Consider the following 14,894-nt stretch of genomic DNA (forward strand, 5'->3'; position numbering starts at 1 on the left):
CATTGATTGGCTGCCTCCTGCACACCCCCTACTGGGGATCGAGCCCACAACCCGGGCATGTGCCCTTGGCCAGAATCGAACCTGGGACCCTTCAGTCCACAGGCCGACACTCTATCCACTGAACCAAACCAGCTAGGGCTAATATTTAATTTCTTAAGAAACTGTCAAACTATTTTCCTAAGTGGTTATACCATTTTACATTCCAGCCAGCAGTGTATGAGAATTCCAGTTCCTCCGTGTCCTTGTCAACTCTTGTGTAGTCAGTCTTTTTCATTTTAGTCATTCTAATAATTATGTGTGTATGGGGGGGGGAGGGGGGTTCTTCTTTATGCTTTTTTGTGTTTTCCAAATTTTTGCAATAACCTGTATCTTCCATCATTTAAAAATTGTTTATAGTAACTAAAATAAAAGCTAGCCGATAGTCCAATATGAAGTCTTAATCTAGAGATTCTTCTCATTTTAAAAGAGCTACACAGTATGGTCTTTGGCGTCCCCAGCGAAGAGTACCAACTGTGTGAACTGCATGAGCCTTCCTCCTACAACAACATTTGTGTGTTTTTTAATCAATTTTCTTTTTAATGTTATCGCCACACAGGGTTTTAAGAAAAATATAAGTACACACAAACCTTCCAGTCTATTTTTTTCTATTTTCTCCTCCAGACCTTATTCATCTACATACATATTTTACATAATTCTAACATACTATAATTTATATTGTCATTGTATAATATCTTCCATACTGCTCACTTATCTTACAACCATAATTTTAAATGTCAAATTAATGCATCATAAATTACTTCCCTAATCCCCCATTGTTGAGCTGTTTTTAATTTTTTACTATTAATAATAAAGTTGTAATAAATAAGTTGGTACAAAAGGCTATTTCTTCCTTTGAATTATTTCCTTATGATAAATACCCAGGAGTGAGATTCCTAATCAAAGACCAGACATTTCTCTGGTTCTTGATACATACTTTCCCAAAGGGTCTTACTAATTTTAATGTCATGTGCCAGCACTGATTTCTGCAGTATTTGCTAATTTCCTAGGTACAACTTCTCTCACTGTTCTAATTTGCATGCTTTTGACTGCTTACCAGGTAGACATTTTCCCATGTTTGGGATCACTGACTGTTGTCCTTTGCTGAGGAAGGATGCTCTCTGTTTTCACAGACCCAGAGCCCAGGAGTGTGACCCTGGACCCTCTCAGTGCTTCCTGGGCTGAAAGCATCCAGAGGCCTGAGGCAGACACTGTCCAAAAGGCGTAAGTGTTCAAAGTTGGGATGACGTGGACTTCTCTGCTTTTATTTTGTTTTTAATATATATTTTATTGATTTCAGAGAGGAAGGGAGAGGGAGAGAGAGATAGAAACAGCAATGATGAGAGAAAATCATTGATTGGCTGCCTCCTGCATGCCCCACACTGGGGATGGAGCCTGCAACCCAGGCATGTGCCCTGACCTGGAATCGAACCGTGACCTCCTGGTTCATAGGTTGACACTTAACCACTGACCCTCACTGGACGGGCTTGTTTATTTTTCTTAATTCAGAAAAATACCATCGAGAGAGAGAGAAAGAGAGAGAGAGAGAAAGAAAACAAAAAAAAATTTTAATCAGGAGGAAAGGAAAAAAGAACACCAACACTCCACAAAAGTCATTATAGACAGTGTGATTAAAGAGCAGACTTTCAGGCTTGATACAGAGATTCCTGAATGTGGAAGGGAAAAAAGCAATACGGTCAGGTTTGTGGTTCTCATTTACAGCATACCTGTTCCTCAGGGAAAATAAATGTTTCCCCAGACCTAAATTCTAAAGGATACCTCTGTGGGTTTTTATAGAGTGGCACTGAATGATTTAAAGACTCATATATTTACAGGAAAATTCCATTTACCTCATTGGACAAATATTTCTGAAGTTTCTATAGTAAGGCCCTGTGCTAGCACAGCACAATAAATACAATACTGATGTACTAAAAAAGAAAGTGCCCAGAACCAGGCCTGGCACACAGTGGCTGTAGCTGCGCCGTTCCTGAAATCCACGTGGCTGTTTCTAATGACCTTTTCACCCAGAAAAAATAAGTCAGTTGTCCACAAGACACACTGTCGGTGACAACAATTCTATTGGGGCTCAGACTAACACAGCACTTGACCTTTTAGTGGCTGAATTTGACCAAGATTAGAATTCCGAGGGCATGAAGGAATGGATGGGTAGTTGCATCTTCTTATGCGATCTTTCTTAAAGGTCAGCTTATTTTTCACCTATGCCTTTGGTAGAAGAAATTTCAGTTAGATAATCCGATGTCATTCAATTGAGGGTGTAAACATGCAATCCCAAAGAGACAAACTATTTTCCCTGCTACCTAAGTTTTAGAATTGAGCCTGAGACAATCCCAAAAGGGAAGACCAAACTTTCTCATCTTCCTTATTCAAGCTAAGTGTGTGAAATGCCCACCAAGTGTGTGAAATGGCCAGGTGTGTGAAATGGTCGAGTGTGTGAAATGGTCAAGTGTATGAAAGGCCCACCAAGTGTGTGAAATGGTTGAGTGTATGAAATGCCCACCAAGTGTGTGAAATGGCCAGGTGTGTGAAAGGTCAAGTTGGCCAGGTGTGTGAAATGGCCAAGTGTGTGAAATGGTCGAGTGTGTGAAATGGCCAGGTGTGTGTAATGGTCAAGTGTATGAAATGCCCACCAAGTGTGTGAAATGGCCAGGTGTGTGAAAGGTCAAGTTGGCCAGGTGTGTGAAATGGCCAGGTGTATGAAATGGCCAGGTGTGTGAAAGGTCAAGTGTGTGAAATGGCCAAATGTGTGAAATGGCCAGGTGTGTGAAATGGTTGAGTGTGTGAAATGGCCAGGTGTGTGTAATGGTCAAGTGTATGAAATGCCCACCAAGTGTGTGAAATGGTTGAGTGTATGAAATGCCCACCAAGTGTGTGAAATGGCCAGGTGTGTGAAAGGTCAAGTGTGTGAAATGGCCAAGTGTGTGAAATGGTCAAGTGTATGAAATGCCCACCAAGTGTGTGAAATGGCCAGGTGTGTGAAATGGCCAGGTGTGTGTAATGGTCAAGTGTATGAAATGCCCACCAAGTGTGTGAAATGGTTGAGTGTATGAAATGCCCACCAAGTGTGTGAAATGGCCCAGTGTATGAAATGCCCACCAAGTGTGTGAAATGGCCAGGTGTGTGAAATGTCCAGGTGTGTGAAATGGTCGAGTGTGTGAAATGGCCAGGTGTGTGAAAGGTCAAGTGTGTGAAATGGCCAGGTGTGTGAAATGGTTGAGTGTGTGAAATGCCCACCAAGTGTGTGAAATGGCCAGGTGTGTGAAATGGTTGAGTGTATGAAATGCCCACCAAGTGTGTGAAATGGCCAGGTGTGTGAAAGGTCAAGTGTGTGAAATGGCCAGGTGTGTGAAATGGTTGAGTGTGTGAAATGCCCACCAAGTGTGTGAAATGGCCAGGTGTGTGAAATGGTTGAGTGTGTGAAATGCCCACCAAGTGTGTGAAATGGCCAGGTGTGTGAACTGGCCAGGTGTGTGAAATGACAGAGCACAGGTGCTCAGTCAATGTTCACATTCTCTCTTCCTTGTCCGCCAGAATTTTCTCTTTAGTTTGGTCCTGTTGGTTTGCTTTTTTCAAAGGGGCAAAGATGATGACATATTCCATCTGCACAGAAGACTCACAGAACCTGGGCCTGAGTCCCCAGGGACGTTGGGTCCTGTCGACACACCTCTTCTTCCAAAGAAAAAAGAAGGGAAGACGAAACCAAGATTGTCCAAGCAGCAAACACCAGCCGGCATCAGTCGTGTGAGTGTAAAGACCTAGGAGCTTGGTCAAAAAGCCCCACCTGGCTCATGCTCCCAGCAGGGCTCCCACCATCGCTGTGTAGATTGCTTACTATATAAAGGCACCTGACAAAGCCAGAGAATTGGAGCTGAAATCCAGTCTTTGGCCTGCTCACCATGTCCTGCCCCCCAGCACTGGGCTGCATCCCCCTGAAGGACAGGGTGCCTGTTTCTAATGCCTACAAAGGTACTAAAAGGAAACTTCCGTTTTCCTACGCTTACACCACCCCTGACACCAAATGCGCGGGGGTTCTCCTTACAACAACCAATTCTCTAGCTCTCGAGGACACCAACTGGGTGTCCTACACTTCAATCCTGACAGTAACTACCTGGAGTTCGTCCAGGCCCAACACACTCAGGGCTCAGTCCCACAGACTGCCCCACTTCAGATGTCAATCACAAGTCTCAGGTGGTTGCCTATGCTTCTGACCAACAAGCTTTAGATAGGGGATTCTCACCCTCCCGTCCCAAAGGTTTGATAATGTGCTAGAATGGCTCACAAAACTCAGGGAAACCTTTACTTTTGCTATTACTGATTTATTACAAAGTTTATGATAAAGAACACAAGTGAATAGCCAGATGAAGAAATGCATAGGGCAAAGTCCAGAATGGTCCCAACTGCAGGAGCTTCTTTCCCATGGAGTTTGGGGTCTGCCACCCGCCCAGCATGTGGATGTGTCCACAACCCAGCAGCTCTCTGAACTCCTTTGGTTTGGATTTTCATGGAGGCTTCATTACACAGACGTGGTGGATTACATCATTGGCAAAGGGCGATTAACTCAAACTCCAGCCCTTCTCTCTCCTCTGCGGTTGGGGGTGTGGGGCTAAAAGGTCCAACCCTCTAATCACCTGGTTGCTTCCCTTGGCAACCAGTTCCACCCCCCCGCCCCCCCCCCCCCCGCCCCTTAGGGACTTTCCAAAAGTCTCATCATTAGCATAATCTCAGGTGTTGTTGAAAGGAGCCTGGTATGAATAACAAAACATACTCCCTTTATGCTCCAGAAATTACAGGATTTAGGAGCTTTGTGCCACGGACTGAGGACGGAAGGCCAAATGTATATTTCTTATTATGTCACCATACCATAGGTACTGAGTGGGTAGCTATGACCCTGCTCTGCCATCTTCTCTTAGAAGGAACCTCCATGTTGTTCCAGCCTACAGGGAAAGTTTAAGGCTTCCTGAAAGTGAGCAAATGATGCAGCAGTGAATAAAGCTGGCTTTGATTTAAACCACTTAGCCAGTAATCGTGGCAACAGCCATCTATCAAAGGTGAAAACTGCTTCACTTTGATCCTGCTCTGTAGACCATGATTTAGCATCAAAAAAAGGGGGCAGATCATAAAATACACTCTACTCCTCTTTTCTCCTGTGAAATTATACCTCGTAGTTGAAAATCAAAGGCCGAACCTTAGGCTCCACACTCTCCAAGACCTGCTCTTCTGCTTCATCTGGAACCCACACGCATTCCATTCAAAGCCATTCCATCTTGTTCAACATAATCTCCCTTTGATTTCCCGCCCCCCTTTCCTGCATGTATCATGGTCCCTGAATCATAGTCCCTTTCCTTACATGTTCACCTTCAGGAGGAGATGGAGTCGATTGACAATGTCAAGAGAAAGAAAAGAACTAAGACAGACAAGTCTAAGGTGCCCAGTGGGGAGAGAGAAGGAAAGGTCCACATAGAAACGAAGACTGTTGTTGGTAAGCGACTATGCTGGGGGCTGGGAGTTGTCATTGATAATCAGTGTGGATCCTATGGAACAAATTCTGTTCTGAGTCTCCTAGACCACCACGGCTACGACGGTGTTGTCATGTCAATGTCTCAGTAGACAGGGGCAGAGGAAACTGGTCTTGCCTGGAGACCTGTGATCACTGAGAGAGAGAATGATAATAATATGAGCACCTCTTTTCTGAGTACGCACTGTATCAGGAGCTCTGCATACATGATATCGTACCACCCCCACATCTTGATAAAAATATTATATACTATTCTACATTATTCACATATAGAACAACTACTATTATATCATGTAGTAGTTGAAGCTCAGAGAGTTTGGGTGACTGGCGTAAGATCAAACAGATCCAACAGTATCATGGTCAACCCAGGGCCTGACCCTGCCATTTGATTCCAAACACATGCCATGACCACGGCCTCATGACCTAATAACTAAATCATCATCTGAGAAGTGGGCAGGGAGAGCATCTGAGAAGGGAACGGATGCAACCAGCTCAGAGTGATTACCACAGCAACCATTTTTCTTACAAGGAATTCACATTCCTGTGCTTCCAAAGACTTTTTTTTTTATTATTAACAACTTCTCCTGTTCTTCTCTGGCCACCTGATTCAGAATGCCCTCCAAACAAATCAAAGGATATAAGAAAGGATGGCATTAAATAGTCTCCTGGGCCAGATTTATTTTCAAGATTTGCTTTTTTAAAGTCTTGGTGAGTCCATGTTGTTGTAGCCCATGGCTTGGATGGCAGTGGCAGGATTGGAAGAAGGAAATACTTGTGAGCCCCAGAGGTGAACTGAGGAAGAGTCCTTGGAGCCAGGAAGGCTTAAACTTTGCCAGGTTACAAAGCTGCCACCTCAAGCCAGCTTCTGGAGGCGTGACCACCCAGCTGTGTCCACAGGCCTCTCCTCTGGAGGTCTTGCCCCCACCATTGGTCAGGGTGAAACAGAACATTTTTAGTAGCGAGATTGCTGTATTACAGTTGAACCAAGTAGAGTAAGGCAGTGTCTCAAAGGGTAGCCTGTGTACTACCCTTCTTAAAACACTTGGCGTGGTTGTTAGAATGCAGATTCCTACCAAATCAGACTCTAGGAGTGGGAATCAGGAATCTGCATCCTATGAGATTCCATTGCACACTGGCATGAAAAAGTTACTGGAGGCTTGGTTGGTGTGGCTCAGTGGTTGAGCATCGACCCATGAACCAGGAGGTCATGGTTTGATTCTCAGTCAGAGCACATGCTCAGGTTGTGGGCTCCATCCCCAGTGGAGCATGCAGGAGGCAGCCAATCAACGATTCTCTCTTATCATTGATGTTTCTATCTCTCTCCCTTTCCCCTCCTCTCTGAAGAAAAAAAAAATATATATATATATATATATATGCTCTTTTGTGCTCGCTTCGACAGCACATATACTAAAATTGGGACGATACAGAGAAGATTAGCATGGCCCCTGCACAAGGATGACATGCAAATTTGTGAAGCGTTCCATATTAAATATTAGTATATATACACTGAGTGGCCAGATTATTACGACTGGCCAGATTATTATGACCACCCCATCAATACTTCGTTGGGCCACTTTTTGCCTTCAATACTGCGGCGATTCTTCTTGGCATTGACTCCACGAGATGTTGAAAGGTGATGCGAGGAATCTGACACCATGCCTGATGAATAGCACTGTCCAGTTCTGTGAGATTTGATGGTTGTGGAACCAGCTGCCTGATGGCTCTTTTAACTTCGTCCCACAAATGCTCAATTGGATTGAGATCTGGTGATTGTGGGGGCCACCTAAGCAAGGTAAAGTCTCCCTTGTGTTCTTGAAACCACTCCTGCACAATACGAGCACCGTGGCATGGCGCATTGTCTTGTTGGAAGAAGCCATCTCCATTGGGATACGCCATCAACATGATAGGATGAACTTGATCAGCAACGATACTTAGGTATGTTGTGCTATTCAGACGTTTGTAATGATCTGGCCCTCTAGCAACTTCAGCGCGAAATTATAGCTAATTTGCCTACAAACGTCAGGTGGTCATAATAATCTGGCCACTCAGTGTGTGTGAGTGTGTGTGAAGTTACTGAAAAGGATGCATAGAGATCACGTTTACTTAGCCACACCTCTGTCCCTGACTCTTCTCACCCAGGAAAGTCAAAGGACCCAAAGGCTAAAAAGAAACCAGAGCTAGTTCCCAAAGGAAAACAATCAGGCGTCCAAAGGAAAAGGACACAGAAGGAAAGGAGCCGGGAAACAGCAGCAGAGCTGAGGGGGCCTGATGTCTCCGACGCCCAGGGAACAGAAGAAGGCACCCCAGACAGAGGTTTCCTTCCTTCGGGCTTTGATGCAGAGGAGCCGTGGCTTTCCCCCAGAGCTGATGCTCAGGAGAGCCAGGTTTCAATAGACGGAAGATCACCGCCCACTCCGACTGTGACTGTCACAGGAAACACGGAACCGGAAGAAGACAGAAGCCACGGGGACCCTCCGAAGGTAGGACCCAATGTCGCTCTGGCCAGAGGGACTTCTGTCCTCACTGGTGCAACGGAGAGGTGGGGAAACTGCCCACATTCTACTGCCGTTACAGAAACGGCTCGACTGCAGAATGGTTTACTTATTAGGCTTTGGTGCCTACTGACTTTCTGAAGAAGCCAGACCTGGCCAAAGTCATAGGGTGGCAAAGGCCCTCTGCAATGATGCATTCTGAGGCTCCCCAACTTCCAGGGCATGTACCCCCACCTTAAAGAGCAGGAAGTTGGCACAGGAGCCATCTGTAAGGGGTACAGGCCTCACAGTTACAAGGAAAGGTGGGTTCAGGACATCAGAGTCCAGCACATATTCTTGACTTGGCCTGAAGCTCATGCCTTGCTTGCCTCCAAAGGCTATGGAGATACCTCCTTTCTAGTATGCTTTTCAGGGCCCACAGCTGGCCCACAGGCGGCTCCCACACACCTGCCTTTACAGGGTGCTTTTGCATGTCAGAGCCACTTCGTTCCAGGGGCCTTGATTCCAATGTCAAGTATTTAAGAGAAAAACTAAGTGAGTATAAGGAAAATTACCCTTGAAAATCCCTGCAGTTAACCAAAAGTAATACCTTCCGGGTATATCTCTCAATAAGACCAAAACAGCCAATTTTTCCTCAGCTATTTCTTCCACTGAGGTGAAAGTGCAGAACTGCATTTAAAAATATTATACCCCCAAAAAAGTTTCTTTAAACTCTACAAAAACACCCAGTTGAACCCCTGTGGTTAAACTTGCCTATGTTACATGCATAATGGTACAATTCTGCTGAATCTCATTTGATCTTTATAGCCACACTTTTAGATATGATTAGTTCCACTTTACAGACCTAGAAACTGAGGCTTGAAGGAGCTAAAAGTCTGTTGCCAGGATTATACAACCATTGAGTGGTAGAGCCAAGGCTTAAACCCAGGTCCTTTGACTCGAAAATCAGAACTCTTGTCACTATTTTAAATTATTATGTATTTATTTTATGGCCCATGGTCTTCCAAAAAGGATTTCAGAAAGGTGTTTGCTTTATAGGTCTTAGTCCTCCCAGCTGCCTAGGTTACAGAATTCTGCTCTACACGGCAGATGGAAATTTCAAACTGTGTGCAGAACTTTTCTGGGCCTGCTGGATTATCAGAATTTCTTAGATTTTTTTTTGTCAACCCGTAGCTCCATGCTGCCTCTGCAAAGGCTAAAAAGTGAGGAAGTTTCACCCCAAGTTGGATACACATGGAAGAGTTGCCTTTCGAGCTTCCCCTCGTGGGCATATTTCTGACAAAGGGGCAGCAGGGAGAAAAAAGAACCTTTCATGGAAAAAAGTGGGTTTGTCTGGAATGAAATGTGAGTCTGACCCATCTATACCTAAGACTGCCCCTGGTGAATAGCCTTTATCTAGAACCTGGGGTACTCAGCCCTGGCTTCATCAGAGACGCTCTTTAAAACCCTAAATATGATCATTTCATTGAATTGGGTGGGGCCTTGGTCTCAGGTAATTTTTCAAACCTCCTCGGGTGATTCTATTGTGCAGCTGGGGGTGAGAAGGCTAGACATACATTCTGTGCCAAACATTATGTTGACACTTTCACTATCCAGTTAATCCCAATCATGTCCCCAAGAGAAAGATGGTATCAAAGAAATGAAGCTGTGGTCTCCAAATCTTGAAGCAAGCAAGAGAGAGACTTGCACCCAGGTCAGTCCGGTCCCAGAGCCCACGCTGGTGGCAGCAGTGTATGCGGCTGAGGTCAGACTGTGGACACAACTAAATGATTCCATTTCAGAACGGAGACGACCTCATCTGGGGCGGAGAGGGCTGGCTGCTGAAACAAGCTCCCCGTAGTCCTTCGCATTAAGAACTCTCTGGTTCCTTAGGCTCTCCTGGCCAAGAGGGAGCAGGAGAAAGCTCTCTGGGACAGGCAGCGAGCAGAAAGGGCCGAGATGAGACGGCTGGAGGTGGAGAGGAAGAGAAGGGAGCAGGAGGAGCAGAGGAGGCTCCGGCAGGAGCAGCTGGAGAGAGCAGAGAAGATGGAGGAGGAGCTGGAGCTGGAGCAGCAGCGCCGCGCAGAGGAGATCCGGTGGGTCCCGCCGCAGCCCGAGGCCATGGCCACGTTAGGAAGCAGAAGGAAAAGGCCATGTTAAGGGTTGAAGTTGGTTCTGCAGCTCATGCCCCGAAGTAAAGCAGCGTGTCTCATTTTGCTCTGTCCTCAGCTAGACTAGGAATAACCTGGACCAGAGAAAATACGCAGCGCGTTGGTCGTTAGGGGTTACGGCAGGTCCACGGGGCCTTCCAGGCAGGGCTCTGCGATTCAGGCAAGAAAACATTTGTTGAGCTCTGCCCACATGGTCTGCTTTTCACTAGACCTGTTCATGGGCCTTGACTCACTCCGTTCAATCTTCATAGCAACCCTGTGAGATGGGCGTTTTAAAATCCGTGTTATGAAAGTGGGAAAGGAAGTTCTGGGAACTTAAGGCCCTCACCCCAGAGCACAGAGCTGTGCTGAAACAGCCGGGCTTCTCGTTCCAGGCCCGCTCCAGGTGTTCTGGCCTTCGCTTCCCCTGGGGAGAACCGAGTCTCCAGTCTGAGGGGCATGTTCCGCGTGGCCTGCAGCGCCTACGAGGATGCCCGTTCTTCCTGCCATTTCCCTGATCATCTTGTGTTTTCTCAGCTTGAGGACCCAGAAACAGGAGGAGGCGCGGCAGCGGCAGGAGGAGGAGGAGAGAGAGCAGCGGTTCCAGCTGCAGGCGGCCCAGGAGAGGGCCCGGCGGCAGCAGGTGGAGTTCCAGAGGGGGCTGCAAGCGCTGCAGAGGGAGAAGCAGCAGCAGGAGGAAGCCGCGCGAGCTGGTGAGGGGTTCTGGAGCGCTCTGCCCCCCTGTCCCTCTGGGCAGAAACATCTTTCTCCCACTTCGGGCGTTCATTGCACCTCCCAGGAGCTGCGCCTATCCTGGCTGAGTGTGTGAAGCACTGTAAATGTATGAGCTATTTTCTTTCCAAGATAACTGAAATAAATGTGTGACTATAGTGAGTTGAGATAGATTTTTTAAAAAAACAAAAAACCTCATTTGTGGAAATGACTCTTGGCTCCTGCTCTGAACTCAGGAGTCCCCTGAACAGAGATCCGGCCCTTCCCATTGCCCTTTGCATGCTGCTCGGGGGCTGCCTGAATTAGAGAGAGCCCTGCTCCCAGCTTCCTTCCCCAGCAGATGGAAACACTCAAACCTCTGGATAGCTTCAGGGCAGCCTTTCGGGTGCTGATGTGGGCAATCTCGACAGCCTCACTTTTGAGAAGGGAAAGAAACTTCTGCATCTGGCACTTTTTGGACTGGACAGTCCAGCTGAGTAAGCACCAAGTTTCTCCAGACCCTGACCCGATCCCCACTCCTCAACCCATCTGCATACCACCTCAGGAGACCACTAGGCTCTGGAAAATTCTCCCCCAAGGCTTTGTGTTCCTTGCACAGTGTACTGCACATAGTAGGTGCTTGATTGTGTGCTCTCAGTCAGTTCGCCCTCAGGGAAGCCCCAGAGGACCTGGCAGGCTGCTGGAGGGTAAGCTGCCGCACTTCTCCTGGGGAATCCCGGGGAACCACAGGCTGGAGGTGGGTCCGAGAAGTGTGTTCCCCAAGGGAGACCCCTGCTGAGACCAGCCCTTTTCTATTCGGCAGAGGCAGAGCAGCAAAGGCAGCAGGAACTGGAAATGAAGCTGGCCGAGGAACACAGGCGCCTGGTGGAAATGGCTGAAGAGCGGCTAGAGTACCAACGGCGGCAGCAGGAGGCAGAGGAGAAGGCTCGGCTGGCGGCAGACGAGAGGAGGCAACAGGAAGAGGAAGCAGCAAGGCTGGCTCTGGAGAAAGCCACGAAACAAACCCACGAACGAGCCAGGTACTGGGTGCGTGGGCAGCAGTTACGTCCGGGGCTGTTCACGGGCTTCGCTGCCGGGTGCTGGTGCTGGCACCGCCCTCGGGCAAGTGAAGTTTTCCCACCCTCCTGAGCAGTTTGAAAGAACTAGAAGACAGAGTCTTTCGCTACCATGTCAGAATTTCTTCAGGGCTTACAGAACTTGTATTGAAGCTGGGAGTTCAGAGATGATCCCAGCCTCTGGTTTACAGATGAGAAAAACAAGGCCCAAACGCAGGAAGGATCTTGATCAGGGCCAGAGGGTGTTAGGGGCAGTGCCAGGACCAGATCGAAAACACTCCCCCCTCCCCCGAGTCTGAATCACCTGCCTTTCTCAAGAAGTATTTATTGGGAACAGAGACACTGCTTTGGATACTGCGAATTCAGGAGTTAGGAAGAGCTGTCTCTTCTACCATGCCGTTTACCTGCTAGGGGAGGGGGCGGCGGGTTGGCAACATACCCTAAGCAAATCTATTTATAATTTAGCTGGCAATAAATGCTACACAGAAAAAAATTTAAACCTCTGATAGGATTGCAGGAGCCTTAGTTTAGATTGGTTGGCCAGGGCAAGACCTCTCAGATTTATCAGGTGAAATCTGAATGACAGGGACTTAGCCACATAATCATCTAGGAGAAAAATATTTCAGCAGGTAAACCAGAAGTGCAAAGAGCCAAAGAAAGGAATGAGACTGGCATGTTAGAAGCATCAAAGAAAGTCGGCGTGGCTGGAAGGAAGTGAACAAGGCACAAAGAATACCTCCAGAGGAGGCTGGCGAGAGACCCAAACCAGATCTCACAAGGGCCTCGTCAGGAGAAAAGGCACAGAACCAGTCATCAGGGGCCAGTGGCATTGCCCCCTTTACTCTCATACAATAGTAATGCTCAGTGCGTCTTTCTGATAATAGGATCTCTTGGGTAATACGGTTTTAATCAACTCTCTAAGCTGCATCTAACCTAATGCTCTTTAGGGGACCAGAGAGAGAAGGCAGCCAGTATTCTATTTCAAGGTTTCCCACCTAACCTTGAGTTGTTCCTCTCTTGGACTTGCCTCATCTGTTGTGTGAAGTACAAAATGGATCTTTGGTGAAATCTTGATTCAATTTCAAAATTACATATTCCACATGTCATAGCAGTAGGGCTGGATTTGTAAGTATTGAGACCAAAGCAAGCTATTGGAGTTCCAATTTTTCACAAAAAGAAAACTGACAGGTCACCTGAGGGGCAGTTGAGCAGTTTTGTAAGGCTTCATGCAAACAGCTGAAAACAGAAAACCAAGCAGTAAAGGGATGTGTGAGTAGAGCTTCACTCCAGGGTTAGAATTTAATGCCAATTGCCTATATTTCCTCTTCACTGTGATACTGGCTCAGGTACTTTAATTTCTCTGGCCTGTTTTTCCCTCTAAAATAAGGGAGTCCCTTCCAGCAATACAAGTTTAAGAACTGAAAATTACGCCTTTCCTTTTACTTTCCCAGTAGGAAGCTCCTGATACTAAAAACCTCATATGTATCTAAATGAACAGAGTATGATGCAAGATGCACACTAAAATGTAAGATGAGTAGTCCCAAGTCTAATTGATCACTAAAATCCAAAGTTCTTCTACTAGCTTCTAAGAACCATTTCCAGGATGTTTAATCAGTATTGGGATTTTGGGTGGGGTTGTCTCCTTAGGCAAAAGTCTGCTTTGAGGAAACATCTTCATTTCTATCAAGAACTCCACAAGGAAGCCAATGGCCTGCAGTGGGCACACAGAATTTCCAGACCATGGGTCTACTCTTACTTCCAGTTCCTACAAATACCCAGACCTTAAGGCTAGAAGAAAACTAAAAAGTAAGTTGGGAGGTGGTAAAAGAAAAAGAAAAACTTTCTTCTGTAATGATGTTCCATATTGAACCCAGTTAGTTCCATCTCGTCTTGTTCACCTCAACCCACACCTAACTTCATCCCATTCCCAACAACCCTCCCTGCCACAAATAGTTTACTCAATCCAGTTAAACTCTTCACTCATCTAAATCCTTTACCCTCTCTAGCATCACATGAATTCAATTCAGAAGCTTTGGTGCCTAAAATTGACCCAAAATTTTATAATTTGTTTGCATTTCAGGAAATTTCAGTAAGGCACTAACATAATCTTGGGCTAGTCCAAATACTTCATTTTCATTAATGTGTGAAAAAGTTGCAAGTAAATGGAAATTCTGTAATGCAGATTCTGATTTAGCTAAAAGCAGCTCATTCATATATTAAGAATTTTATTATATTGTCTTTATAAAGCAAAACCACATCCACTTCATCCTAAAAATCTAATGTCTATTTAAAACAAGGTAATCAATTGATAAATGTTCATTTAAGCAATATGAGCTGCTTTGTGAGAGTAATCTCACACCCTCGAAGTATAGATCCTAGAACTGCACTGTCCAATAAACCATGTCGCTATTTATTTTTGTTTTGCTTTGTTTGTGTTTTTGTTTTTTGAAAATAGTTTTTATTTTTTTTTAAATATATTTTATTGATTTTTTTACAGAGAGGAAGGGAGAAGGATAGAGAGCTAGAAACATCGATGAGAGAGAAACACCGATCAGCTGCCTCCTGCACACTCCCCACTGGGGATGTACCTGCAACCAAGGCACATGCCCTTCACCGGTATCGAACCCGGGACCCTTGAGTCCGCAGGCTGACGCTCCCTCCACTGAGCCAAACTGGTCAGGGCAATTTTTTTTTTTTTTATTGCTTAAAGTATTACAAAGGGTATTACATATGTGTCCATTTCCCCCCCCCATTTAAATGTAAGTTAAAACACTCAATTCTCCAGTCACACTAGCCACAACTCAAGTGCTCAAAAACCACATGTGGCTTACTGGCTACCATACTGAACAGCACAAATATAGAACATTTTCATCATCACAGAAAATTCTATTGGACAGCACTGTTTCACAACCCTGAA

General features: G+C 46.0%; 1 protein-coding gene and 1 non-coding gene across 2 annotated transcripts in view; both read left to right on the top strand.

Annotated features, from left to right (window-relative positions):
* The window catches only part of KIAA2012 (KIAA2012 ortholog), a 92,618-nt gene extending 78,255 nt beyond the window's left edge, over positions 1-14,363 (top strand). The window contains 8 exon segments of the mRNA XM_059704849.1: positions 1,170-1,260; positions 3,630-3,795; positions 5,416-5,533; positions 7,709-8,049; positions 9,934-10,136; positions 10,728-10,903; positions 11,725-11,941; positions 13,625-14,363. Coding sequence (XP_059560832.1) covers positions 1,170-1,260; positions 3,630-3,795; positions 5,416-5,533; positions 7,709-8,049; positions 9,934-10,136; positions 10,728-10,903; positions 11,725-11,941; positions 13,625-13,763 — 1,451 coding nt within the window. The 3' untranslated portion in view covers positions 13,764-14,363.
* Positions 6,953-7,059, top strand: LOC132238908 (U6 spliceosomal RNA). Its single transcript, XR_009453884.1, has one exon. It is a non-coding gene; the product is annotated as a U6 spliceosomal RNA (small nuclear RNA).
* Positions 14,364-14,894: the final 531 nt, after the last annotated feature.

This window comes from Myotis daubentonii, chromosome 7 (assembly GCF_963259705.1).
Source record: "Myotis daubentonii chromosome 7, mMyoDau2.1, whole genome shotgun sequence".
Lineage (NCBI taxonomy): Eukaryota > Metazoa > Chordata > Mammalia > Chiroptera > Vespertilionidae > Myotis > Myotis daubentonii.